This window comes from Plectropomus leopardus, chromosome 9 (genome assembly GCF_026936395.1).
Source record: "Plectropomus leopardus strain MGB_pleo_1.0 chromosome 9, ASM2693639v1, whole genome shotgun sequence".
In the NCBI taxonomy this organism is placed as follows: domain Eukaryota; kingdom Metazoa; phylum Chordata; class Actinopteri; order Perciformes; family Serranidae; genus Plectropomus; species Plectropomus leopardus.
The window spans coordinates 8,714,294-8,742,229 of NC_142184.1; the positions used below are offsets into that span (position 1 = coordinate 8,714,294).

The 27,936-nt window shown below is 41.4% G+C and overlaps 2 protein-coding genes across 4 annotated transcripts in view; one reads left to right on the plus strand and one right to left on the minus strand.

Moving 5' to 3' along the window:
• LOC121947414 (sodium/potassium-transporting ATPase subunit beta-1-interacting protein 3) overlaps nt 1-24,571 on the minus strand; it is a 35,876-nt gene extending 11,305 nt beyond the window's left edge. The window contains exons 1-5 of the mRNA XM_042492466.2: nt 24,310-24,571; nt 23,099-23,151; nt 11,002-11,069; nt 9,052-9,189; nt 7,373-7,418 (exon numbers count right to left, since the gene is read on the minus strand). The gene's annotated coding sequence lies outside the window, so the exon portion shown is untranslated. The remainder of the gene's footprint in view (nt 1-7,372; nt 7,419-9,051; nt 9,190-11,001; nt 11,070-23,098; nt 23,152-24,309) is intronic.
• On the plus strand, nt 645-26,626 carry LOC121947195 (uncharacterized). Of its 3 annotated transcripts, XM_088081882.1 has the most exons (8): nt 645-1,026; nt 13,303-13,530; nt 14,618-14,675; nt 14,846-14,924; nt 18,352-18,815; nt 20,370-20,459; nt 22,426-22,563; nt 25,124-26,626. In XM_088081882.1, exons 2-8 carry the CDS (start codon nt 13,397-13,399, stop codon nt 25,667-25,669), a joined length of 1,509 nt encoding a protein of 502 aa, XP_087938008.1. In that variant the 5' UTR covers nt 645-1,026; nt 13,303-13,396; the 3' UTR covers nt 25,670-26,626. The 3 variants fall into 3 exon arrangements, with proteins under 3 accessions (XP_087938008.1, XP_042348064.1, XP_042348065.1); XM_042492130.2 differs by lacking the exon at nt 20,370-20,459 and having other exon boundaries at nt 646-1,026; XM_042492131.2 differs by lacking the exon at nt 20,370-20,459 and having other exon boundaries at nt 646-1,026; nt 18,469-18,815.
• Nucleotides 26,627-27,936: the final 1,310 nt, after the last annotated feature.

The window sequence follows — 27,936 nt, forward strand, 5'->3', positions numbered from 1 at the left end:
GCCCAAAAAACACCCTAAAGTCCTGAAAATCCTAGAAACATCCTAAAATTTGAGAAATGCCCTAAAATCCTAAAAATGACAATGTCCTAAAATCTTAGAAAAGTCCTGAAGTCCAAGAAATATCCTAAAATCTGTGACATATCCCAAAATCTGAGAGATGTCCTAAAATCCTAGAAACATCCTAAAATTTGAGACATGTCCTAAAATCTTAGAAGTGTCCTAAAATCCAACAAATGTCCTAACGTCCTAGAAACATTCTTAAATCCTGGAAACGGCCTAAAATCCTAGAAACATCCTTAAGTCCAATAATGTCCTAAAAATCCTTTAAATGTCCTAAAATCCTATAAATGTCCTTAAGTCGTAAAAATGTCCTAAAATCCCTGAAACATCCTAAAATCCTAAAATCATGTCTGGGGCCGCTGCTGTGGCCCCTGGCCCCCTTTCATTTTGCAAACGTGCTCCCTCTGAGTATCCCTGCACTAAAAGGTCTCTAATCTGAAGTTAACCACAGCCTCGTGCACCTTCAGCATGGACTGAGAAATCCTCCCTAAAATCAGCCCATTCAACACACACAGCCGCACTACCTCATCCATCCGGGTGATGACGCCAGAATCAAAAGACACGCTCAGATTTGGGGGGTCTCCAGCTCTGCCTGTGTCACATGGAAGCACAGTAGCTGAGCCGAGGGGATGCGAGTACAGATGGAAGGGGCTTGAGGGACCGTGGAGGAGAGAAACCTGGAGATCATACTGGAGATACAGCGGCGGCGGCAGACAGAGAGGCAGGTTCAACACCTCCCAGCCTCCCCATCCGGCTGGGGAGCAGAGGCGCGCGGACAGGGCGCACAAGCGGGTCAGCGGGCGCTCAAAAAGGGATGTCACATGCAATATGCTGCATTTTGGTGAAGCCCGAGAGAGCCGAGTTATCGCCTGTGATTGATTATGCTCGCGGGGAGCGCCTGGTCCGAGGGGAAACTGAAGAAGGCGACCAGGGTTGACGCTGCGCCTCCCAAAATCTGTGAGCTGAGTGAGTATAAGGGGGGATAGCGCAATGCTCTGTGCCCGTGGCTATGTGACAGGCTGGAGGGAGGAGGGGATGGAGGGGAGGAGGAGGGGGTCACTCATATGTGCCTATAGATTGAGCTCGATAAGCTGCATCCTTTATTCATGCAGGGAGAGTAACGCACCTCTCTCTTTGTGCTCGCCCTGCCTTTTTCCCTCCATCTCCTCTGGTCATGCATTTAACACACACAGACACGTGTGCACCCACCTTACTGCATTGTGATTTAAAGCCCCCCAAATTAACGCATTCACCAGAGAACTTCATTGTGATTTGATGGGAGGAAGGCGCAGGAAGCAGTCGTTTTTCCTGTGTGAAGCATAAAGATAATTAACATTTGCAGCCCTCCTCCTCCTCTTCGCCTCCCTTACTCATAAATAGGGGGTGTGGGGCTTTGTCGTGTAAGTTGCCAGCTGACCTCAGGGACACAACATCCTTTTACCACTTTGATCATGAATCGGAAACGCTTTGATGATTAGAGGAGAAGAAAAAGGGAGGAGAGAGGGGGAAAAATGATGCTACAGGCTTTACAAAATGATAAAAGCACGCTGCATCAACCTGGATTTTTTATTTTCTGTGCAGCCTCCACCTGCCCGAACATGTCCCCCCCTTATTCACGCCCCTGCATGCCTTTCTGTGCATCATTTTGGGTTTGTAACCTGTTGTCACCACTGCAGTTTGAGGTGTCAGAGCCCAGAGGCGCGGCGAGCCGGGCAGCCGAACCGTCAGCCAGCGTGTGATTGATGCCTGCTTGAGTGGGTGCCACATACACACAGCCTCCACACACACACACACACACACACACACACACACACACACACACAGACACACACACAGATTTTACAATATGCACAGTGTGAAAACATGGAGATGATTTCCTATTTTATTTTTTTAAGTTTTGGCATTGTTGTTCCAAAGCAGCTGAGAAGGATGTGAAATCATGTGATCAGTGCTGAAATGATTCCAGTATTTTGCTGTGAATAATGTCAGGCGGTGTTTGTATCAGAGGCAGCGCTGCACAGATAAAGACAGCCTCAGCTTTCTTCCTCACAGGGGCATGGTTAATCGTTGTTGCAAGCAAACATTTGACCTAATTCACATTCTCACACAATAGCAGCCCCCCCCCCCCCCCCTCTCTCTCTCTCTCTCTCTCTCACACACACACATACACACACACACACACACACACACACTGCTGTTATTTGTGTCACACAGAGGGTGAGGTTTTTGCTCCACATGAACTCCCAGGTGGTTTATCAAAAACCTGAGCAGATTCGGTAGAGAGGCCACTGCTGGCTGTTTGTAGAGAGGAGCGTCGCTATTATTAATAATGAACACACATGTAGATGCAGAGCATGTTCCTAGAAAATTAAAAAGCCTGCTAGTGTTGATTTGCAACTCTGTAGGGCTGAATGTGTTCTTGGAAAAATACATTTTTAATGAGGATTACAACAGAATTCCTTGTTTGACTTTTTGTGCCGTGAGCAGAAACTGCTAACATTATTTTATTGTTTGAACGAAATTGAGCCTTTATTTTGTAAAAAAAAAAAAAAAAAAAACAGGAAGAAATTTTGTCTTTCTTTTTTATAAAATTTCACCTAATAACATATTATTTAATTGGCCATCTCACAGCTTTCCTTTAAAGACATTCAATTGTTGAGAATAGGTTTAAGTCAACAGGTGATATATTCATTCCTCAAGTCATTCAGGAGTGAAACGACTTATTTTCTTGGTTATTAATTGATCAATATTGTTTAATATTCTGTTATAGGGCTGGGCATTAATTCAAAGACAATCCAAAGAGAATCAATTCACTCGAATTTAAGATGAGGAAATGCAGAAAATTCTCACAAGAACCATTCGATTTTAGAGCTGAAAGAAAAGGTCGATGAATCGTTAAGCTGATGGACAGAAAACTAATTGACAACTATGTTCATAACAGATTCATTGTTAAAGTCATCTGTTCTCTGCTTCCAGATTGTTGTGAGGATGTTTCTCTGTTGAGTACATAATACTATATAAAGATAGATAACATTACAGCTCCCCCAAAATGAAGCTAAAAACTTTGATCGCCCCCTGTTGGCTGGCTGCAGTATAGGTCATAAAGCCCAACTTTACCATGTTTTAAACGGGACCTGGACCAAACTAAAAACTCAAATTACAGGTCACATAAATGTTTCCCAAACATGGTTCCTGCCATTTAAGGCGGTTTTTATCAGCCTGATGTATTGCTGCGTGTAGATGGAATCATGTTTGGCGAGTTCACACGAAGAGTCCATATGAACGCCCCCCTCTTGTGGTATTTATTGACCTCCTAAGTGGAAATTTTCTGAGAGCTACAAGTTCACGAAATTGCCTAAATTACCATGTCGTGAAAATGAGCTCACAAGTTCCATTTTAACACAGCATTATTTCAAGTGTTTATGTTTCTGATGAATTTGGTTTTAATTAGTTATTTCATAGTATACAAAGGAGTTTTGATGTCATGATTGACAGCTGTGTGAGCCAATCGTGGTTCTCACAATCAGTGGCGCTGCTCGCGATTGGTCGAACGGGTGCTTTGGTGGCGTAGTGGCTGTATCTGCAATATTTTGGCTTCAGTTTTGTACAGTGGAAGAAAGTGATGTGATGTCTGTCTTTATATACAGTCTATGGGTGAGAAAACATGAAAATAATATCTTTGGAACTGTTGATTGGAAAAAATCAAACATTAAATGGGCATTATGCAAAATTTAAGTCTTTTGTCTAGACTAGTGGTTGACAGATTATTGGCCTGGCCGATTATTGGGGCCCTTATTTAAAGATTTTGCCAGTTATCTGCAACAGCTTTTTATTTTAATGATGATTTAATTAAAAAGTGCAAAGAAGGTGTCAAAATGGGAGGAACTTTTAGTTTGTGAAACCTCAGGGAGCTATTTTCATTTATTCGTTTTTTAATTTAAATTTTCACTTGACTTTATAAAAAAGTTTTGTGTTGGAGTTTGTGATATTCCAAATTCCAAATATTGTCAGAAAGCTTTTTTTAAAATTTTATTGTAAATGCCTATCACTTCCAAAATATTGGTTTTATTGGTCTCATTAACTACTAATAATTGGTTTTGGTATCAGTCCTGAAAAACGGTCGACCGCTGGTCTGGACATAGTTCTCAACATAGAGGTGGCTGAGCCTGCAGCTAGCAGCTAATGTTGTTAACATAAATAGCGCCAAACAACAGCAACAGTGCTGACAGAGTTAACAGTGTTAACTGGAGGGTCGATATTTAGTGCCATAACATCCCCGTCCTGTTATCAGTGGTCACCGCCATATGAGAACACTACAAAGTGTCAGGGATGAGCTGGTTATAGGGACACTCACATGAACATGTAAACAGACTGTTTTACCACAACAAAAAACAGAGAAGCTCGGATTACAACACACACACACACACACACACACACACACACACACACACACACACACACACACACACACACACACACACAGGGGCAGCATGACTTCATTCTCTGCTCAGGGCACCATTACTCCACTATATATTTACATAGCAAACAGTGGTTTGCTGCTGTATTAATGCTCTGAATACAGATCCAGAAGATGTTAATCATACTGGGCTCTGGAAACTTTCTAATGTTTTACAGACTAAATGATTTATGGATTAATCGTAATAACTATTCCTGCTCTTTCCAACTCTAACTCATGTTTTCACAATTGCCTTCCTGCAACAAGACATCTCGTGAGATTTCAGAATGAGACTAACTCTTTATAGAACAATAACAAACAGATCTAAGAGACACTTCAGCTACTTATTATAATAATCTGAGCTTGTCTGTCGCAAAAATAACCATTTTAATGGAGATACAGTGAAAGTGTGCAGTTGTTCCATAACTTTACATTGCGGCTGTTGGCTATTGGCTGCTGGCTGCGTACGTCTCGCTCAATACTGACGGCAACAGGTGCCGTCTGGCTACATCATAAACTGACGCTGCTCGGCGGCGTATCAGACCAGCACGAAAGGTGGCTTTTGGTGTCAGCGTTTGGTGCTGAAATCACTGACCAAGCAGCGGTATTTAACAAGTTCAGAATAAGAAAAGGCTGCTTAATTTGTAGTTGAAAAAAGGTAATGGATATATATCGTAATATATGTTTTTTTAATGGCCAGCATATCGCAAAACATTTAAAATCACAATAATATTGTGTTGTAACCAAAGTATTGTTAGGTGATTCCCACCGCTACAGCAATGTATGGTGATATTGCGCATGGCTGTATTGTACAATACATGGATGGCAAGTAACAATTGTTTATTATATAAAGTATTTGTACTGCAAATACAAATACAACTTTTGGTAGCCTACTAAATATGATTCCTATATTTGTTGAGTAGATATTTGTAAAGTTTTTCCTTATTTGGAAAAAAGGTAATAATTCACTATATATGTTATCGCAATAATCAGCATATTGCAGCATATTGCAATTGTGTTGTATCTTGACCTAAGTATAGTGACAATATCGTGTCAGGGGGCTCTGGTGATTCCTATTCCCTATCTCTATTTTTTTAACTCATTATTGAAAAAATTGGCAGATTAATCAATAATAATCTTGAGCAGTCTCTTGTGAGTCCGTTGACTCAAGGACAGAAAAATATGTTTTTTTTATAAATGCAGCAGAATATTCTGAGCTCAACGGTCCACTTACTCACTTTTAGAGCTTTATTTATTCATTAATTGGTTTCATTTATTATATGCTGCATATATGTTCAATAAAAACTTGTTTATTTACGCTCATTTTACTTTTTTTTTAACTGCCCGCACAATGCATGCGATTCAGTACAGAAACGAGATACTAATGATCGATGATGCTCCAGTTTCTGGCCACATATGGCCCTTCCTCTCAGTGTAAGTAGCCTTCTGGTCTGTAATGCACGGTCAGGGCAACACCTGGCAAATCTGCACTTGCAGGTATTCGCTGGTTTGTAACGAGCACATTGAGTGCCACAGGCAGGGGGGGTCTCTGTGGCTGATGGAGAGGGGGGCTTTGTTTAGCAGAAAAATCAGCCGGGGGAGGGCCATTTCTTGCTCTTGCTCTGAGCGCTACGTCCAATTGGTTGGCTCCTGTGAGGCAGCTGTAGGGCCAGAGATTACACTGCAGTGCTGAGGCGTCACTCTGGCTGAACACCGCAGGCGGAGGCAGGGGGATAGAGGGGAGAAAAGAATGGGTGGGGAGGTGTGGACACACTCAATGAGACGGGGAAGGGGAAGAGGAAGGAAGGAAGGCCGGGAAACCTCATTGGGAAATGTGACAGCCTCCTCTCATCATCTGCTTTCAGCATCTTCAAACACCTGCCACAGGACTCCCACGCACGTCTTCCTCCCCTCTTCTCGCTCTTTTCTTTTCCTCCACACCTACACCTTTCCCCTTTCTTCTCTCTCATTACCCTCTCCGTCTCCAACTCCTCAGCTCTGTTGTCAAATCAGCGCAGATATAATTACACTGACACTGTTGCAACTGTGAATTAAAGCCTCACAGGTGCATATGGTTCTTTAATTCCAACATAATATTTCAGACTCAGTCAGGAAGCGCAGTGTTGAAGGTGAAGCGCTGGTGGATGAATTGGTGGCATTAAAAGCAGGCCACAGAAATCTTTGACATGTTTGCTGGCTGCTGTTAAAATACCCAAAATAGTTTTGACAGACATGCTGGGAAAACACGTTCGCTGCTGCAATCACTTTCTTAAGACACGCTCAAAGGAGTGTGTAATTATGTTGGATATCCAGAGTTGAAAAATATGACTTTTGTTTTATTAGTAGTAAGGTGGGGTTCATTTGAGTCAGGAAACAAAGCTGTTGTTTCTGGTCAGAACGCCCTGAACTTACAGAGAAAAGAAGCAAAGAAGCACCAAGATATCCGTGTATGAAATTTGGTGCAAATTGGATTTCATGCTGAGAACAGTCGGGTTCATGGCTGGATCTCCTCAAAGAAATGCAAATTACCCCCAAAAGTCTGCAAAACTTCTGCCATGCAGAGTGTGATAAATTTCTGTCCTGCCTCTGCAGACACATCCAGTGAAGACAGTCAAAGAAAATACTTTTACAGAAAAGAAGAAACATTTATGGAGAAAAAAATAAGAAAAACCAGGGTAAAAAAACAAAACAAACTTTAAAATAGAGGCAGTGAAGATCTTTGCTTCCTATCAGAAGTGATTTCATTGTGCCGACCAGTGATATTATGACTTAACAGAACACACCCTCTATTGAGCTGAATGTTAAAGCCAAACTGAAATGAAATTGCATCATTCTTCATCTGCGACAGAAACATACCTGCTCCGTAAATCACGCGCCCGGTGTTCTTCATTGAGATACAAATCTGAAACCAAAAAGGAGAAATGCATATTTTAAATCCCTCTCCACTCAAATATGTGTTTTTCTTAGGTTTATGTCACTTAAAATGTCTGTTGTGACTATACGGACATGTGCATCTGTGCAAAGTTAGTCACTAGCGGGATGTTTTAACATTCCTCTACTGACAGGAACGTCTGTCCACTTCCCTAAAATCTTTGATTCAGCTGCACGCCGGGCAAGCTGGATTAGATACGTCACTAATACGAAAGCCAATCGCTGACTGAGGCTCAAACGTGTGGTCGAATCTCTCCGATGTTTCCTCTAATGATAGTCATCTTAATGCACACTGCTCTTCCACTGGTCAACCTAAAACAGTCATGTCCAAAGCGCAGCGTAGGGGCCAACTGTGGTCCTCAGACTGATTTTAAATGGCCCTCGGCTTGTCTTTCAAAATATATAATATGATAAATACACTATATTGGTTAATCAAGCAAGGTCCCTTTGCATTTATTTTCATTCACCTCACGATGGTAGGACAATCATACAGTTTGAAGACATGCACCAAGAAGGAACTACGTAGGTGAAACTCATGTGTTTTCATAAACAGATGGTAAGTAAGAAAACATAGTTATCTAACACCAGATATTTCCAGACATTTCAGTACATGGCCACAGCAAAAAAGCATGAAGTTGACAGTGACGATGGCCAGTTTTAGGAGCGGTGGAAGGTTAAATACTTTTTCACTTAAAAAACAGTTGCGTTTGTTGTCATTTCATATCATATTTTCACATGATTTAATCTGGCCCCCATTCACAAAAGTTTGGAGACCCCTGACCTGGAGCTAGATTGCTGGAGAAAGCGGAAAGCTAAACCTAAAAAGTTTGATTGCTGCGTATAAATGTACCCATATGATCGCTGCTGCTTTTGCGCTGTGTGGCCGATAGAGACTTAGAGACTTCCACCAGCTGACCGGGCTACTTACGGTTCAGCACTCTGCTAACTTGAATAAAATTAATAAATGCTGCGGCTCTTCAAGACTTATCTGACCAAATATATCAAATTCTTAAAAAACAAACAAGTCATCTTATGAGGATTATGAAGCTCAAAAAAATCAATCCACTGATTTACATCTCTTTGACAATGTAGGTCTGAAGGAAAAAGTCTTTTCTGGCCTGATAGCATCATATTACAGATGTAACGCCATTGTTTGGCCACTACGAAAGTTGGCTTCAAAGCCCAGTGCACTTAGGGGGCCTGGGGAAAAAGAGTACATTTGCTTCGAACCCCTTTTCAGTGTTTTTTTTAATGAGGTAAAACCCCATAGAACATCATATTAATCATAGCAGAGTATGTTTACATACATTAAAACATGTCTGGAGGGGGACTTTAATATTGTTTCTTTGTTTCATCTACGTAGATGTAAAACTTCAGCCAGGTTCAAGTTTCACAACACAAGAGCCACAAACTCAGAACAACCCACATTAACTTTTCTGCTACCATCTCCTATTCACCTAACTCACAAATGACAAGCATCTTTGTCCTGCACCTCAGCATGTGAGTCACAAAACAATTCACCGGGGAAAAGTGCTCAACTAATGCAGGCCTCATAGTTCATTATCTGCAGAGCTGCAGCACATTTTAACAGCATGTAAACATACCTGCAAACGTCACTTCAGTTCAGTTATGTTGGTGTGCTCTCCACTGATGTCCTTCCAGTGCAAACTGCAGTCAATCAAACACAGACAGGGACACGCCCACCAGCCAGCTGGGAATAGGTGCAGCATAAATCGGCTCACCTGTTTGTTGATTTAAGAAATATGGGGATAAAACATGTGAAAGTGTGCAACAATCTGACTTATTGGTTTCATTTTTAGATATTGAGATTTATCTGTTATTTGTAATGAAAGAATAATGAAGTTCACATGATGATTTCTTTTTTTTTTTAACTTTCAGCATCTCTGTCATGTAAAATCTGCTGCACAGGATGTGAATCATGTGATCACAAGAAATTATTCTCTTTAATGTGCTGTGAATAATGTCAGGCGGTGTTTGTATCAGAGGCAGCGCTGCACAGACGAAGACAGAGCCTCAGCTTTCTTCCTCACAGGGACTTGACTGACGTTAGCATTTAGCTCAAAGCACCACTGTGTCTAAATACAGCTTCACAGAGCAGCTAGCATGACTGTGGTGTTTTCATACAGTCTGGATGCTCAAAACAGTGCAGTGCTTTCTCATGCTTGTTTTTTCAGTTTTTTTCCTGAGTCATGGGAGTCCAGAGATGATGCATGCCACATTTGGAGGTGTGGGAGAATTTCAGAAATTGCTGTTTTGGAAAAATGAAAAAAAAACAACACAACCAAAAAACATAAAAATAGTGCTACATTTGGTCAGATGTGTGCCAGATTTTCAGCAGATCTGTTGGGCATGAGCAGCCAGTCTTGGCGAGATGAGGAGAAAATATTGGCGAGTCGGACAGAAGGGTTTTATTTCTGTAAGAGATGGTGCACAAAACATACTGTGGGTCTGAGTACACACTTGCATTTTTTTCCTGACTTCCAAACTCCAGAGAATATTTTATAACATATATATGTGTCCCCTTTTCATTGACAGAAAATTCACAAAATAATAAACAGAAGTTTTGCATAATTGGGCGGGGTGTGGCCTGAATCAGCAGACTTGGCTGCTCTCAAACGAATATGTGGATTACACATAAACATGTGCATGAGTGAAGATTTCGGGGATGACACAGAAGAAACGCTTCAGTGTTTAAAAAAATACAGTTGTCCCGTTTGATAAAAACATTACATAAAAAATCACATAGAGGAGCTTTGTTTTGACACCATAAATTGATGCAGAAAAAGCACAAATTGGTGCAGAAATATTCACCAGAATACAGGAAATGAAGTGTCTGACTCAAAATCTACGCCCTTGAACGTGTGCAACAATCTGGCTGGTCTGTATGGTCTTTATTGGGTGATATATGTGGGATAAAGCATAATGAACCCCAAATTAGGTTTTAGTCAAACAACAAGGTCATGAATGGATGACTTAAGTGAAGAAGAGGCACGAACAAAGAGGAGTGAACCTGCAATTCATGCTCAGGTTGCTTGAATCCTTATGAGGCCTCACCAACGTTAACAGATCTCTGCTGCAGTGCTAAAGATAAATTATCTGAGCTGCAAAAAAAAAAAAAAAAGCAAAGCTCTGGCACAACTTCAGAGAAGAAACACATTGTTCAGACTACTGACAAGCTGTTAAAGTCATTTGGACTGTGAAGGTTAAAGGAACAGTGTGTAAGATTAAGGAGGCTTTGGTGTCATCTCGCACCGAGGATTGCATTTTGCAACCAGCTGAAACTTCTCCCAGTTAGAATTCCTTCAATGTTTTTTGTTCAGGAGGTTTTTACCAGGAGCCGAACTATCAGCAGCAGTCTCCTCCTCTCTAAAACAATTGTATCTGGTGATTTAGACAAAAACACTGAATAAAGTAGTGTAATGTCACAAATCAGTGTTTCTCCTAAGCTGTTTGCATGTCAGTGACGAGCTCCTGGATCAGCACCTGCTATGGTTTGCTCATCTATTTTCTCTGATAACTTAATGTGTGCTCACCTTTTTTCTGATTCAGGCGTTCAGGAGGTTTTTACAGGGAGCCAAGTTATCCTCAAAGGTCTCCTCCTCTGCAAAAAAAAACAAACAAACAAAAAAAAAAAGTGGACCTGTTGATTTAAACTGATAAAAACACAGAATAAAGCAGTCTCAGGGGGAAAAACACTGTTTTTCCTGCGCCAGCCCGTTGTCATTCCAAAATCATCAAATACTACAACTTTTGCAGAGATTTCAGGCATAAGACCCCCAAAAACCACCTTTGTATGACACGCTACTGGATAGCCAGATGGCACCTGTCGCGGCTCATGTTGAAACACTGCTGGAAACAACATAATATCACGAGCACTAAGGTCCTTATAGGGCAGGGAGAAGGGGCGATGGATAGATCCAACAAACCCCGGACTTTCACGCAGTAGTCTGGTGTTCACTTCTCGTCTGAATGGGATCCCACCCCTTACCATGTGCCTTTTATTGTTATTTTTTTTTTAAAGACTATTTTTTTGGGTTTGACATGCAGCAAAGGGCCGAGGCTGCAATCAAAGCCCCGCCCGCTGCAGCGAGGATGTAGCCTCTGTACATGCCCCCCCCGACTTGCCTTTTTTGCCTAAACCTAACCATCTGTGCAGGCATGTGCTTTTGTTGCCCAAACATAATTATTAGATTATATTCCATTTCTGCCAATATATTCCCCTAAATCTTACACACTGGACCTTTAAACTCTGAATGGAAAAGGATCTATGTGGAATAAAATATTAAAACATGTTTACAACGTCAGATTTGATCTTTAACAAGACAGATTGAAGAAGTCTGAAAGTAGAAACTGCATCATGGAGTGTTTAGTTTGGAGGAAAATCTGTACATCTAAACTGAATAAGTACACACGAGACATTTGGAGAGACATACACAGATAGTTAATCATCGTCATCCCAACAACAACAAGACTTTTGGACAAAACCAGGCGGTATGTTTCCTGCAGTCTGCCGCTCAGTCGTGTTGTTGCTGATGGACGAGCGACAAATAAACACACATGAAAACAAACAGTCACAGCAGACAGATGGCATGATTTGACAGAGATTAGAACAGCCTTGTTGTTTGGTCTTTTTGTTATGGCTCCGTGTGTTGTTTTTTTTTTTTTTTTTTAATTGTTTATTTGAAACATATTACGCTGCCAAAATGCAAAATCGTCTGGCAAGCGTCGAGGAGAAGCAGGAAAGATGTTTGTGTCTGCTCGCCGTGTTTTCAGACTCAGTGTTTCAGGTTCCTCTGCCTGCTGGCGTGTTCAGCTTTGGCTCTGACTCATCGCACCTTCTCAATATGTATGTTTGTTCTTGTTTGAATGGTTCAAACCATCAGAAATATGTATTTACACATATGGATCGCAGCAGCTACCTGGCAAACAAATCCGATTATTTTTTCTGGTTTATTTCAGTTAAAAAGCAGAGAGTTGGATGTATGATATTGGATTACTTTATGAAAGGGACATTAAACTTGCTTTGCTTAGGGGCCACTTTTGCAAAATGACAGGAGGCCAGGGGCCAGCTACAGCGGCCCCATACATATTTTCTAAGACTGAAGCATGTTTCTTTGTTTTTACAGGATTCATCCACGACTTCTTGCATTTTAGGACATTTCTGGATTTTAGTATGTTTCTAGGATCTTAGGACATTTCTAGGAATTTGGGACGTCTTTAGTATTTTAGGACATTTCTCTGATTTTGGGGCATCGCTGGGATTTTAGGACAATAGAGCCTTAGCTAGGACCTCTGTCAGGTGGTGCAGGGATCCTCCACTGGCACTTTTTTGATAAACAAGCTCTATCTGGATGCTGTTATATGAACTCTGGCACCTTATGTATACAAAATGCATATAAACAATTCCCACTGTGAATCTCTTTATTTTTATTGTAAATTAGAAAATGGTTGGGGGGCCACTCAGAACTCTATCAGGAGCTAGATTTGGCCCGTGGGCCGTAAGTTGAGTATCACAGTTTACAAGCTCACTTTTATCCTATGCAGACCCAGATAACTGAGCAGGTATGCTGTTGATGTCTATGTAAGTGTGACACACAAAGCTCAGTAATCCCTCCAACAAGGTAAAGCAGAAGCACATGCCGGAGGCGTAATGTCTGTTCACTTCACTGCTTCTGCGCCAGACGGGAATTTTCTCTCTCCCCCTCCTCAAACTGCCGCTTCCCTTCACTGTGAATATTTTACTTGTGGTTCTGCTGCTTTGTTAACCTGCTTAATGTTTTGTAAAGGTTAGATAATTTTGTAATTAAGAGCCACTCTGTGCCTTCTTGCTGCAGATCCCAGTGAGACCGTGGCACTTCCCTGCGTGGATGAGTTGTAAGGGTGTGAGTGTGAGTGTGTGTGAGAGCAAGTGAGCGTCAGCGCTCCCACATGGCCTCCATGCAGGACGGGCTGAACTTCACGGCTCCTCCCTACGGCAAGGTCCTGCTGCTGGGTGCTATCGCTGCTGCCTCAGCCTTTGTTGTCACGATCCTCATCGTGGTGCTCTGCGTGGGCTGCCAGAGGTGAGGCACCCTGCACACATGAACACACACACACATATGCTCATTTACACATGCACGTGACGCACCAGTGGTGGTATTCTGATTCGTTACTAAAGTAAAAGTAGCAGAACAACAATGTAAAGTTCTCCATTATAAGCTGAAGTTCTGAATTCAAAATGTTCTCTAAGTAAAAGTTAAGACGTATTATCAGCTATGTGTACTTAAAGTATCTACATAAAGTAAAGACATGCAGTAAAAGTGGTAGAAGAAGCATTTAGATCCTTTACTGAAAGGGACGGTTCACCCCCAAATCAAAAATTCATTATTTTTCCTCTAACTTGTGGTGCTGTTTATCAATCTTGATTGTTTTGGTTTGAGTTGAGTGTTGGAGACATTGGCCATAGAGATGCCAAAAAAATACAGTGTTTCAGACGGAGGGTGACAGAGGTATATTCAGGCAGACAGTACAAAAAAAATGTGTTTTTTGATCAGTAAAGCATGTAAACATGTTCTAGCAGCAACCCCAAATACAAGTATAAACCTGAAAATGAGAATAATATGGGACCTTTAAGCAAGTACAAAAGTATTAGCATCAGAATATATTCAAAGTACCAGAGGTCAAAGTACTCAATCTGCAGAATGACCCATTTTGGTATCATATTTACAGAATAATATAACTGGTTTATAAATACTGATGCATTAATGTGTATATGGTAAAATGCTGGTAAAGGTGGAGATTATTTTAATGACTTTATATACTGTTGGGTAACCTAATCTCAAAGAATTTATTAGTTGAATTATATTTTATATGAATAATTTAAATTTGCAAAGTAACTAATGTCAAATAAATTCAGTGGAGAAAAAGTATAAAATAGCATTCAAATGGAAATACTCAAGTAAAGCACCTCAAAATTGTACTGGAGCAAATGTACCACCACTGGCATGCACACACTCTCTCTCTCATACACACACGTGCAGAGTCGCAAGATGACTCAGTCACACATGGACAGTGAGTCAGAGTCTGCACACACACACACACAAACACACACACTGAAGCGCATCACTGTAGTAAGTGTCAACCTGTGTGACAGAGCGGTTGTGTTTACAGGAAGGGGAAGACACACAATGTTCCCGGCGAGGGTGGAAAACACCGTCTCATGGACATGGTAGGTATCAGGCAACACGCTGCTCGATGTTTTGTTTGTGCTACAGCCGAGGTAGCTGGAGCAACTTAATTCACCAGGGAACAATATCATTCAGAGGACACCTCTTCAGTCTTAATTAGAGTTTAACCAGCTCTCTCTCTCCGTGTGTGTGTGTGTGTGTGTGTTGTCAGGGTATACTCAGGCAGTCGAAGCTGCGGTCCATCAGTAAATCTGACACTGAGATGAACAAGATGAACTGCAATGGCAAAAGTGAGTGCATCTTTCACATGCAAATCCTGCCCTGTGCTCTGTGAACAGTACCGCTGTGTCATCTGCTGACAAAATCCTTAATGCCTGGTTTTGTTTTAGCTGCATGACAAAGCAGTTTTTGCATCATTAAAAGTGTTTTTTTTTTTTTTTTTTTAAAAAAATGAAGACTTTTTCTTAACCACGCAAGCATGCAGTGGTGGAAGAAGTACTCTAATAATTTACTCTCATCTTTTATTTAAATAAAAGCAGAAATATCACAGATACCATAACATATGTCATGTAAAAGTCCTGAGTTCAAAAATTTGAATTAGGTAAAAGTGCAGAAGTATTATCAGTAAAATTTACATAAAGTATCAAAAGCACTGGTACTCATTATGCAGCATGACTCCATTCAAAATGTTACAGAATATTCTGATTTTATCACCGACAAATATGAAAGTTTTGATGCTGTAGTTCAGTTTCAAGCCAATTTCAGATACTTTGTGCTCTATATAATAACAATGTTTATTATAATGTTTAAGTTTATTTATATAGTACTGTTCTTAACAAGGTTACATAGAGCTTTTCAGACTACTGGGTAGATCAAAAATAGTACTGCATCATATCATATGAGAATTTTTTTTTAAATGTAAAAAGTAACAAGCAAAGTGTAGACTGTTGTACAGTAAAAAGTATCAGTAGTATACTCTTAAATGTTGTGGAATATAAGTATAAAGTAGCAGAAAATGGAAGTGCTGAAGTATATCAAAATTATACTTAAAGGAATACTTCACTCAATAAAGTATTTTTACAAAAGTATAACAGTTACTCCCCCAAAAATCCAAAAAAAAAGAATATTATTGATGAATTGCGACATATGGGAGCGGTGTTCAACAACAGCAAACTATGTCCAAAAATGTTGTTTACAACATGGTTGTAAATAAATAAAATATCTCATGCAGTATAATCACAGTCTCATTTATCCAGCTGACGCGTTTCCCAAACATGTGCATTTCACTAAAACATTAGCTTTAGAGTTTTGTAATGGTTCAGAGCATACGACTGGATAAATAAGACTGTGATTATACTGCAGGAGCTGCGTGCGAGTTTGTAAACTGATGTGTTGATGTAGCTTTGCTGTTGCCAATTCATAAATAATATTCGCCCTTTTTTGGATTCAAGGTTCAGAGGGAAGGCATTCAAAAAAAAAACAATGTTGTCTTCACGAACTCAAGGTAACATCTGGGGAGTATTTGATAAACAGATGATCATTTTGTTGGTCAAATATTTTTTTAATTACAGCACTTGACTAAATGTACTTAGCTGAATTCCACCACTGAAACATTCAAATCATGAAAAACACAAACAGTGACGATACAACAGAATCAATGCCGTCCATGAGATGAGTGAAAATTAGAAAATCAATTGGAGAATTCAGCAGATAAACAGCATGAAAAGTAACTGCAGCATGTTGTGATTTGACTCATCCTCATTTATTAATGCCAGACTTCAGCCCTTTCCACACAGAGAACGTGCTATAGAGCCGCTACGAACTCCCCGCTTTATGCCTCCTTTGCATTTTCACACAGACCCAAAATGACGGCGGCGGCATCATCCCGCTCCAGTGTGTGATTATACACTGCATCCCAGCATCCCGCAATCAGAAGAGGTGTGACAGGCGTGATGTGTAACACAAAAGCGTCAATCCCCAGTTTGATATATAACATATGTGTCAGCAGCGCTTTCTAAACAATAAAAAAGGCACGACATGCCAAAAACAATCAGTTAGTCTCTGTTATATAGCAGCTGATCTCGTCCTCTGTTCAGACGGTAAGGAGCGCCTTTGCGGACATTTAAAGTCGCTGTTCTTCTTTTAATTAGCTGCTAATTGCTAACAGCTGTTTGTCAGATCTCCCGGTGTGGTCGTCAACATAATACGTCATCAAAATGTCACACTCGCCACATCCATGGTCACATCTTTCCTCCACGTTTTACACCGGCTGTTTCAGCGCTGTTCTTACTACGCGTGGGCGTTATGTAATATTTCATAGCTTCCTGAAATTTCATTGAGGTAAATGGTTTATGACAGCATAAGTGTCAGACACTCCCGACAACTAGTGCTCAATTTACTTTCAGCTTTTCAAACAAATAAATACACTACAAAATGAAAACTAATATTCTCACACCTATTTTCCTTTTTACACAGGGAAATACAACTGTTCACCTTTTGACTTCAACTTTCCCTCAGACATAAAAGACTGAAGAGGCTTAATATCCTCATCAACTCATCATAAAACACACTTCATTCAAACTCAACGGAAACAAAATGAAACTCACCCAAACTGTCTTGGCTACTCAAAATCAAGTCAGATGTAAAAAAAAACCAAAACTGTTATTTACCAAGGTCTCTCTCAGCCGTTGCTGGCTGCCAGCTGTTTACAGTCCTGTAACCTCTTCCTCCATTAATAGGTGTCGCTGTGTCTTTCAGCTCAGCTGCCTGTTCCACCAGTAGACACTGGAGACAGGGCTTTGGTGGTGCGTGCTGTGCACTATATACAATGAGTTTAATAGAAAGAGGAGCATCTGTACTAATGACGGTATTGAAAAAACATACCTTCAGGATTTCTGTGTACGCTGGTATACCATAATACCCCTCAAGCTCAGTTACTACGTCTGTTCTCGGCTCAGAGGCGAGACCACTCTGTCCCTCCTCTCCGTGATCATGTGTTATATACAGAACAGTGAGGTGGCAAAATGGCGTGATATTCCCGCCTTGAACAGGCAGTTTTAAAGCAGTTTTGGAGTCCGCTAAAACATTAGTAACCCACTGTAATGCAAACATTTTGGTAAATGTAAAACATTTGTGTTGTGTGACTGCGCACTCTCCTCCACGAGCTCCGTATCTGATCTGACCCTAAATTCATGCAAACCCTGATGCAGTTTACCCTAAAACAGAATTCACATTACATTTACTAAACGCAGCCTTATTCCACTAGACTGTTCTTGATTTATGAACATGCATCTCTCTCTCTCTCAAAGACAGAATTCAGAGAGCCAAGACGAGTCCTGGAGCTCCATCGCTGACAGTCAACAGGGAACTGTGTTTGTGGGCACAGTGACAGTAGCCTGAGAGGGTTTGAAGAAATATAAGCATATGTCCTGCTTCGTATTTGTCCTGCTTCCACTGCAGTGGAACGAAGTCAATTTGGATGCGTTCTCTCAAACATCTTCGTCAGCTCCCAGTTCACTGTCAGCTCCACATTTTCTCTCTCTATCTCAGTGAGAGATTTATTCATGTTCACAAATATTTGTGCAGTACGAGAGCAGTAAATGTGTGTGAGTTCTGTTTTATGGTGGGCGACGGCCTTTCAGAGGCGTCTAAAGGAAAAAGGTCCAGCCAGTGTGGACCCTCTGCCCAGCAGGTCTAACTCTGACCTTCGTTCTCAAGGCAGGCAGCTTCCCCAGATCCCCTCTGGGACTGGAGAGGACGGAGAGCACACTTACTCTGAGGTGGGCCGGAGCTCCTCCACCACACGTACTGATGATGCCCTGTACGCCATGGTAGGCAGGGCCGGGCAGACGGACACCCCGGCCCCTCCAGCCGTCCCCGCCAACACCCCGGCACCCCCAGACCCGGACGGCGACGTAGAGGGAGGGCTACCTGAACCAGAGGCCCCGGTCATGTCCCCACCTCACCCTCCGGAGACGGCCGAGTACGCCTGCGTCAGGAAGCTGAGGAAGGCCGACAAGGCTCCCCAAAAGAGGGACAGCGGGACGGATATGGGGGAGCCGCCGGTGCCACCTCCAAGACACGCCCCGCCTTCACATCCTGCCCCTCCTCCACCACACCCACACAGCACGAAGTTGCCCCGGAGAAACGTAGACGCCTTTAATGTCCCGGCATTCCCAAAGGTTGGTCAAGGAACTACTTTTTTCATCTAATTCATACGTTTACAAAACAGTTGAATATCATGAAGTAGTTTGAAAAAAAATCTCTTAAAGGGTAATTTAGGTATTTTTTTATACTGGACTGTATTTTCCTAAGTGTGTCTGATTGACAAATGGGAACAACTTTTTTCGAAACTGGTCCAGTACTGAGTGAGAGCAGCCAGCAGTCATTTACATCCACATACTGTGCTTATTTTTGCTGTTAATAAAAGTCTCTGACAACATTATGGAAAGAATCCAAACAGAGGTCGACCCCTTTTTAAGTGCAAATTCCTTTTTTGTCTAACCAGAAACAGCCCTAAAATTGCTTTTGCTAAATCCACCAGACTTCATAGAAATAAACATTAATTTTATCACTGTAAAACACAATACACTGAAAGTCCACAAAAGCAAAATAAATCTCACTAATGCCACTGTGGCTCCTCTTTCCACTGTTTCAACAATCACCAACACAGTTTTGGTTTAAAAATAAACCCTCAATTCACCCAATCAGATGTGAAAGTATGCTGGCTGTATGTACGCTAAAATCACTGCATATTTACATGGAGTTTGGTGGAACTGACGATGGCGATTTCAGGGCTGTTTCTGGTCAAACAAAAAGGAAGCATTTGCACACTGAGTCGGTTTATTCTGTATGTGTTTTTTTAATCTGTCATGAAAAAGAAATTTAACATAGAAACCTTGCACATTTGAGTTCAATGTATTTTTTTGTTCTGTTTGTTGCTGAAATTTGCAATACGAGACAAAATGTAAAGACACATTTTGTCCCTTTTGTCCCGCAGTGGAGGTCTGGAGGTACCTCCCTAGCCGTCACCACTGTCTCCCCGTGTCACATGACAGGGCTGAGCTGTCCTCTCTGTCTGTCTCCACACTGTCACTCTCTGTTTGTCTGTCCGGTCCAAATCGTCCTCGTTACCATCATCCACCTTTATATTACTATCTGACCTGTTGGAAGTTTGCTATCTTAGTTATGAAATAATATTATGCGACCTGTTCCTCTTTTTTTATTGTGGATGGATTTTCTTGGTTGAAAAACTCTCTTTTGACACTGAAGTCTTTAGACAGATGTGAAAAATGCAGAAAATAGAATCTTTTCCAGAAAAACAATACTGACGGATGAAAGTTTGGAAGTCAGTGAGTAAATGTGATTGAGGTTGCATTTATTTTTAGATGTGAGACAATTTCAGATGAAAAAAACAGACTCAGTGTTCAAAGGCCTGCGCTCTTCAACAAAAAGATGTATCTCTGTAGGGATCTTTTCCATATTGTTGTCAGACATGTTTATTAACAGCATGAGCCTTTTGGGGCAAAAACAAGAACTTTTAGAAAATGCAAATTGATGATGCTCAAGGATACATTGCAGCCTGTTTTGCCTCCCTCAGTACTGGACCAGTTTTTAAAAAAATAGTTTCCACTGGTCACATAGACACAAACAAGGGAAAACGGTGCAGGTTAAAAAATACTGATGTTAGCCTTTAATACGAGGACGAGGTGCACATACTAACAGCTTTTCTCCAGAGCTCTCAGCTGCATCTCATCTCCATGACAACTGGACAAACTCCATACGCTGATGAAGACCATGAGATGCAGTTGAAAGTTGAAAAGCTTGTAAGTTAAGTTTAAGATTGTTACAGTAAAAAAAAAAAAAGAGGAGGTTATGTTTTTCTGTTTGTTTGTCAGCAGGATTACGGATAACTGTTGGCTTTATTTTCATCAGGTGGAAGGATGTAACGTTGGACAACGAAGAACCATTTTAGTTTTGGAGTAGATCTGAATGGATTTTAGACTGTTTGTTAACAAAACACTAGATTGCGCTGGATGTGCTGCTTCAGGTACAAAAGAGACATGCAGCAGATACAAAATACTATTCAGAAAGTCCACTTTCATTAGCAGATCATTACATTTAAAAGCTAATCATGCAGCAGAACACTGAACAGCAGCTTATAATATTAAAACAGTGAATAGTTATAATGATATCACTTTAAAAACACATCTGTGGTTGCACAGATTGCCAGGTAAGCAGAAAACCAAAAGTAGTCTACCAGGATAATGCATGTTTGATTGGCTATTGCAACAATTTTTTTTGCTGTAGCAATGCATTGTGGGACTGACCTGAAGGGGTCTGTGTTTTTCACGCAGGGTTAGATGCTGTCTAATGGCCGCCTTTCAGTTTTGTTCAGACACACTTGGTTCATTTCAAATACCCACACAAGCATACTATTTAGTATGCCAGAAAAAATATTTAGTATGTCCCAATACAGACTATGTCAAATACGCTTGAAAAATACCAGACTCATCAACTGAGCCACAGACAGCTGACAGAAGCCACAATGACTACAATCAGTCTGAAACGATCTATAATGTCTGCATTCATAACGTGAAAGTTCAAACTACAAATGGCAGAGCTCTCCAGGTCGACCTCCATCTCTGGCGAGCTCAGCGAATGGCGTTTTGTGATAACGTCAAGATCTGCTGCTTTCTTTCAACTTCAGATTTTGTGCTACAAACTGCAGCAGACGTATGAGCAAGAGGGTCAAAAACGCACAATGTTATGACAAAGTAGTATGTCCCAGTTGGATGCATACTCCATGCAGCAGTATGTACTTTGTAAGGGGCGCAGTAATACGTACTAAAAGTAAAAAGACGAAGTATCGACTCCAGAGTGTCTCCTGTTGGTGCAGAAAGTCTCTGAAATCTTCGTTCTGATTGTGAGGCTCAGATATCTGTTGCTGGCTGCACCGGTACGTGTAACAACAGTCTTTGAGATGAATGTTACGCTGTACTTCTTTGTCAGCATCAGTATCAGACACATTAATATGCGGCGTGTCGTCCAGGTACAGTGGAGAGTATTTCTGTCAGATTTCCTGTTGATGCTGCAGAGGATCTACACGGCTGTAATTGTGCCAGCGGTGCAGTTTTCTCTGCACTCGGCTCCGTCGTGCATGGTGTTGTGATATGTTGGCACTTCTGTGGACGTTACTCTGAAGTGCGGGCAGTGAGCTGTGTTTATTTGTCGAAGACTTCTCGGTGATAGCGGGGTTTTTCTGCGCTCAGCAGTGTCACCTCCTCCATATGTTTGCAGCAGCAGGAGTGTAGACAGACTGCCTCCTCTTACTGTGGGTCTAAAGGCTTTGTGCTCCCCTCCAGGTGACAGTGGGAGACCATTTGCTGCCCTGCGTGAGGTCAGCGAGGTCGCGCTATCTGCTGTGACCCGAGTTCAGCAACACGCGCAGTTCACAGGCTTACATGTGTACGCTGTCTGCTCGCAGGCCTGTTCACCACTGATGTTCATGTGGATGACGCAACATGTTGAAATTGAGTCATCCAGAATAAAAGCACATGGCTCCTCACGTTAGCTCGACCTTCCAGGGAAAATCGGTTCAATACGCTATGAAATCAATCTAATACATGTCTAACGCCCGCTCTGTGCTGCATCACGTCTGCATGCTTAAAGAGCTTCATTTGTCTTTAATGAATCCCGTCTGCTTTTTAAAATGCAGTTACTACATTCACAAATACTCAAAAAAGATGAACATCTGACGAGCTCTGCCCCAATTTGCTGCTCTGTTTATAGGAAGTGATGTTTATGGGCAACGGCGAGCAGTACATCTGGAAGCCTCCAGAGGATGAGGAGATGCTCATGCACCAAAACAAAGCCCTGGGACCGCTGGGCGCTCACACGGTGGAGAATATACAGCCGTCTGCTGCTGTGGTGAGCAACGACTCTTCAGTCTGTGCATCAACCTTGTTCGTGTGTTAAATTACTGTGTCGAGGCTCTTGGTTCTCCTTTAATGTGCAATTAAGTAGCTTTAATATTACACTAAACAGTTTTACACGTTAATTTACGCTTAATTTTATTTACATCATTATTAAATAGATCTAATATAATATTTAATATAGCCCAGTTTGTGCCTCTCATGTGCAGTATTACCAGGGCATGTGAGCTTAACATGTTTTTCTAAAAAAAATAAATGCCCAGCAATCTTTAAAAACCCAGCAGTTTAACAAATGTGCATTTCCTGACGGTATTTTGAGAATCATCAAAGAAATATTCAGCAAAATAAAAACATTTTTCAACCTATCTTCCAAGTTGCATCTTAATTACATAACTTAAAGATAGTGGCTGAAAATGAGTCCTTGCTCAATTTGAATGGAGTGAACCAGGATTTTAAAGTTTTCTTATCATTTTTGGCTGGTTACTGTTGTTTTCTTGTATCGTAAAAAAAACAAGCAAGGAGACGTGTACCTTTAATGCTGCGTTCACGTGGAATCAGGCAAACTGCAGACCGAAATCAGCTCCTGAATGGCACAGAAAAAGCAAACAACCAAAAGGAACGTCAGGATGATAAAACCAAACACACATTACTAATGTTGTGATGCTGATGTTGTGTGGTTTAAAAAGAATGAAATAAAATATATTTAATTATTTTGTGTCAATTATTTTATGTAATAATTCTAGAAATGTCCATTAAATGTACAGATCGCCCGGGTTTCCTTCTTGTGTTAGGGAGCTTAGTAACATCTGGTTGTAAATTCTGTCCCAGACGACAGCAGAAAAGTGAAAATATTTTAACTTGTAATGACAATGCCTTTTACCTTCTGTTACCGTATGAGGCGCTCTCTGCCGACCTCACCCAGTTTTACCGTCCTGCTATTGTCCACTAAAATGATAACCGGTTTGCTGTTTACTGTCTGCCTGATTCTATGTAACACGGTATAATAGTCACTGCAAGTTAACAAGTTAAAATTGTTTTTCTAACATGCTGCAGATAGAATATTTTAAAAAGGTTACAGAAGTAGAAATAAGAGAGAGATGAGTGGCTGGTCTGTAGACTATAATCCAGTGCTGGTCAAAGACTTGTGACGGGGGCTCATGAAGAATGAAAAAGTCCTTTAAAAGGCCTTTTTAAAGTCCGGCAGTGGTCGAAACATGTTGGCTTTTTTAATGATTTAGTCACTACAATAAAAGCTTTTTAATGTGATTCCACTTCGTTTTTCAGGTTTTTCACATCTTTGGAGTGCCTGAATTTAATTTGAAATTTTACATTTTGCTGTTGAAAGTTAGAAGAGCATGTATGTCCATAAAGACTGGGAACAGAAGGAAACAGCTAACCTGGTTCTGTACAACGTTAACAAAAACTGCCTACCAGCATTTCTTAAACACGATACCATGTTTGTATAATTTGCACAAAAACCAAAGTGTAATGCAAAGTTATGTTCCTTGATTCTCTGCTTGTTGCCCGTCGACCTCATGTGACAGCATGCATCTAACTGTCCCCGAAAACCACCGTTTGTCATTTTTCAACATCCTCCTGAAACTGTTTGCATGATATTTTACGAAAATTGAAAAACGAATAAGTGCCCCACAAATGGTGTTACATACTTAACATAAACTTATATAAATTAGATTTAGGCAAGTACAGTTAGTTTAGGAAAAGAAACATGATGAAGATGTACCTTAAAAGAACTCGTTCAGCTGGTTTCACACAGCGCCCTGAAGTAGACATTCAGTCTTTATACTGCCTCCATCTTCACTCCTGTTAACACATTGGTTACGTCAGAGTTTCCTAAACCTCTCCTCGAGTACCTTTTGTCCTGCACGCTTTTGATCTCTCTCTGCTCCAACAGCTGATTCAAATGATCAACTCGTTATGAAGCTGCTTGATAACAAATCATTTAAGTCAGCTGTGTTTCAGCAGAGAGAGATCGAAAACATGCAGCACAGGTGGCACTACTGGTACAAGTGGAGGAGAGGTTTGGAAAACAACAAATGTGATTGCAGCCTTCCTGATTGCGGGGGTTATGTTCCAATCCTGGTTCCAAGCATTGATTTCATTAATCCAAAAATAAGGCCTCAATTGACTTAAATTAATTACTTAAATACTTAACATTACTTAAAACTGCTCAGACAAAGGAAGTAAGATTTTATGAATTTTTGTTTTGTTTTGACGTTGCATTGAAAAAAGATTTGGCAACATCAATTTTTGTTAGATAATTTGATAAATTTCATTTCTTAAACTCGTCATGATGGGAATCGAAGCTCGTTCTGTGGGTACATTTCGTTAGCTGTGAACAAAGGCGGCCTAATTGTTTCCCTTAGTTTCCAGTCTTTATGCTAAGCTAAGCTAACCAGCTGCTGGCTTTAGATTTAAATTTAAGGTACAGAAAAGACGGTGGTATTGATCTTCTCGCTATAAAAGTTAATAAGCCTATTTCCCATCAAGTCTTTTCGTACAGTCAGTAACCTCAGTGCCGTGCTGTCTGACTGCAGGTGGCGGAGATGTACTCGAAGGTGTGTAAACCGGGAAAGAAGAAGCGAGCTGTGCCGGGGTCTCCCCCAGGCAATCCTGGCTTCCGGACCTTGGGTCGCGGTGACCGGGACCGAGACCGGGACCGGGACGGGGGGTTTAGTGTAGTGGTCAAACCCCAGACGTGGGCCCTTCAGGAGGGCAAAGCCGTCGGAGGGCCCCTCGACGACCACTGCTACGAGTCCATCGGGACGGAGGAGTGCGATCTGGCCTATGAGAACATGGAGGGCGGAGGCGCCTGGAAGCGAGAGAGGCCCCCCAACACGTGTGCCACCCTGCGGCCGAGGCGGAAGAAAGCCCAGCAGCCCTTGCAGCAGCAGCAGCCCCCTCCGCCGCCGCCGACGCAGCAGACCCCCAAGTTACAGCACCTGCCCGCCAAAGCCCTGCTGCTGCCAGGGGAGAACCTGTACGAAAGCATCGGCGACCTGAAGCAGGGCTCCGCCACCTCCAGCACCACCACCATCTTCACTTTCAATGACGGCATGGAGATGTACGTGACAGGGCTCTGAGGCGCGGCTGCACTGTGACCCCTATCCTTCCAACGCAAGGAGCTGAGCTAACGCCACGAGGAGTGACGGCTGAGCCCCTGTCATGCTCACCCACACATCCTGTTTACATTCAAGTCATAACATCTCGCCTCTCTCAGGCTCACGAGGCCTCGGGGCAAAAATGTTGATCTGTTATGACCTGGGCTGAACACAAAGTCCAATCTATAAACCTTAAAAGGAATCCAAAGGTAGTGAATAATAAATGAGCACAAGACCATCGCAGAGCAATCTGCAGGTAACAGTAGCACTTCTATTTTACTGATACATATGTGCAAAGCACAATAAAGTAAAAAAAGCCTAAATTCTTCCTCAATTCTAGCGGGTAAAAATAGTCCTAGCGGGACTTTGCACGGCGTCGTGTGAAATCTTTTGGTAGCACTTATCATGAGCAGGCCTTCCCTGTAGTTGGTCAAGATGTGATTCAGGACGGAATTTAAATAAAGGAATTACTAATCAAAACTTGAAAGCTCAGGGACCAAGAGAAACAATTATGAGAGTATTATAACGAAAAAAAAATTGCACACATTTTCCTCCTAAAAGAAGCTAATTTAGACCATCATCATGTTTAAAAACCGACCGGATACTTCCCTCCGTCATGTTTTTTTTTCTCCATCTAACATGGACTGAACACTGTCTCCACTGCCGTCTGTAAATGAAGTGTTTTACTTTGTTGATCCTGTTTCTGCACTTTGCCTGCTACAAGTTGCATGCTTATAAAAAAAAAAGAAAACAAACAAAAAATCAAGCACTGTCATGTGGTACCTCTATATGAATGTTTTTTTTTTCTACTGTCGTTGGTTGTTTATTTATTTTTTAGTGTGTTGCTTTATTTCTCTGTAGAGCACAAAGCCAGTTAGAGTAAGGATGTGTTTGGCTCAGTGGGACTCTGTGCAGCGGAGAGGAGAGTTAATTTTCTCTCTCACACACACACACACACACACACACACACACACACACACACACGGATGAAACAAAAGAGAACTGCTCGAGTCCTAAAGGTGGAGACAGTCCACTCAACCCCCCCGCTCACACACACACACGCACACACACACACGCGCCTCCCTCTCTGCTCAGTCCTCACTCACATCTGTGGATCATCGGCATCGTCCCCGCCTTGTGGTCATTATGAATCTGCTTGGGTTTCACCATAGTGCAGCTTGGAAAGATACAGTAGAACTGATGTGTATTAGCAAATGTCCCATCATCACTCCATCGATGAACTCCTCTCTCTGTTATCAGTGTGAAAAATATTGCAGACAAAAATGTGAAGCAAAGCGGCAGAGCACCACCTAACCCCCCCCACCCCTGAGGATAACACAAATTTACAATCCTGGACAATAACGACGATCATTTGACCAAATATCCCCCCAGCAAACAATGTGATTATACTGTATGTTGATGCAACGTGTATGTACATTACAAAAGAGAAAGAATAATAAATATATCATCAGTGTCAAGAAATCTATCTTTTTCTATTATGTTTAATTGTGTTTTTGGAATGACTTATCTTGTGACACGAAAAACTGCGAAAAACAGCTGCAATGTAAATTTTTCAGTGTAATTCTGTTTGTTGTTTTTGAAGCCATGAAGCTAACGGTGTGTTCTTGGAAAAGCCAACAGCTAAAAGTTAAATGTGGCAGCTAATGTTGTGTGTTTGCTATTCAGACTTAACAGGGTCTTGTACTCGAAAAAGCGTGTAATTAAGTGCTAAAGTGCAAAAGATTGTAATGTTTTATATCAAGATTACTATTCATGAAATGTCAGTCAAGTTTATACTTTTGTAATAAAGTGGCACTTTAAAAAAAAAAGATGTTTTATCTCATAGTGTCAGTTATTAAAGAGAGTGGCGCTGAGGACAACCTTTGGAAAAAAAAGGCAAAAGAGCTCACATTGACGTCTGCAACAGAGAGACGCTTTTTTTTTTTTTTTTTCAAATTTAAACCTTTTTGATGCCAAAAGCTGCCTGTAGATTCACGTCTTCAGCTCTTATCAAAAGATCTCTACATACCGATGCTCTCGTAATCTCAGGGTCAAATTAAGATCTAAAATGTGCGTTATATATTACTTAAGTGCTTGCTTCTTTTGTCCCTTTTGTGTACAACCTTACAACCTCATTTCACATGGAGTGTGTACGTGCACGTGTCTGGGTAGCCTTTTTTTCCCTTATGTGTGTGTGTGTGTGCACGTGCACATGTGCCAGAGTAGTGGGGTCTGCGTCTGAGTAGCTG

What these genes read in the sequence shown, in the direction of transcription:
- LOC121947195 (XM_088081882.1), top strand. Translation starts at nt 13,397, where the DNA reads ATGGCCTCCATGCAGGACGGGCTGAACTTCACGGCTCCTCCCTACGGC. An exon ending in ATGTCCCGGCATTCCCAAAG is followed by an intron (nt 18,816 to 20,369) that starts GTTGGTCAAGGA and finishes GCTTTTCTCCAG; the next exon opens with AGCTCTCAGCTGCATCTCAT. An exon ending in TACAGCCGTCTGCTGCTGTG is followed by an intron (nt 22,564 to 25,123) that starts GTGAGCAACGAC and finishes GTCTGACTGCAG; the next exon opens with GTGGCGGAGATGTACTCGAA.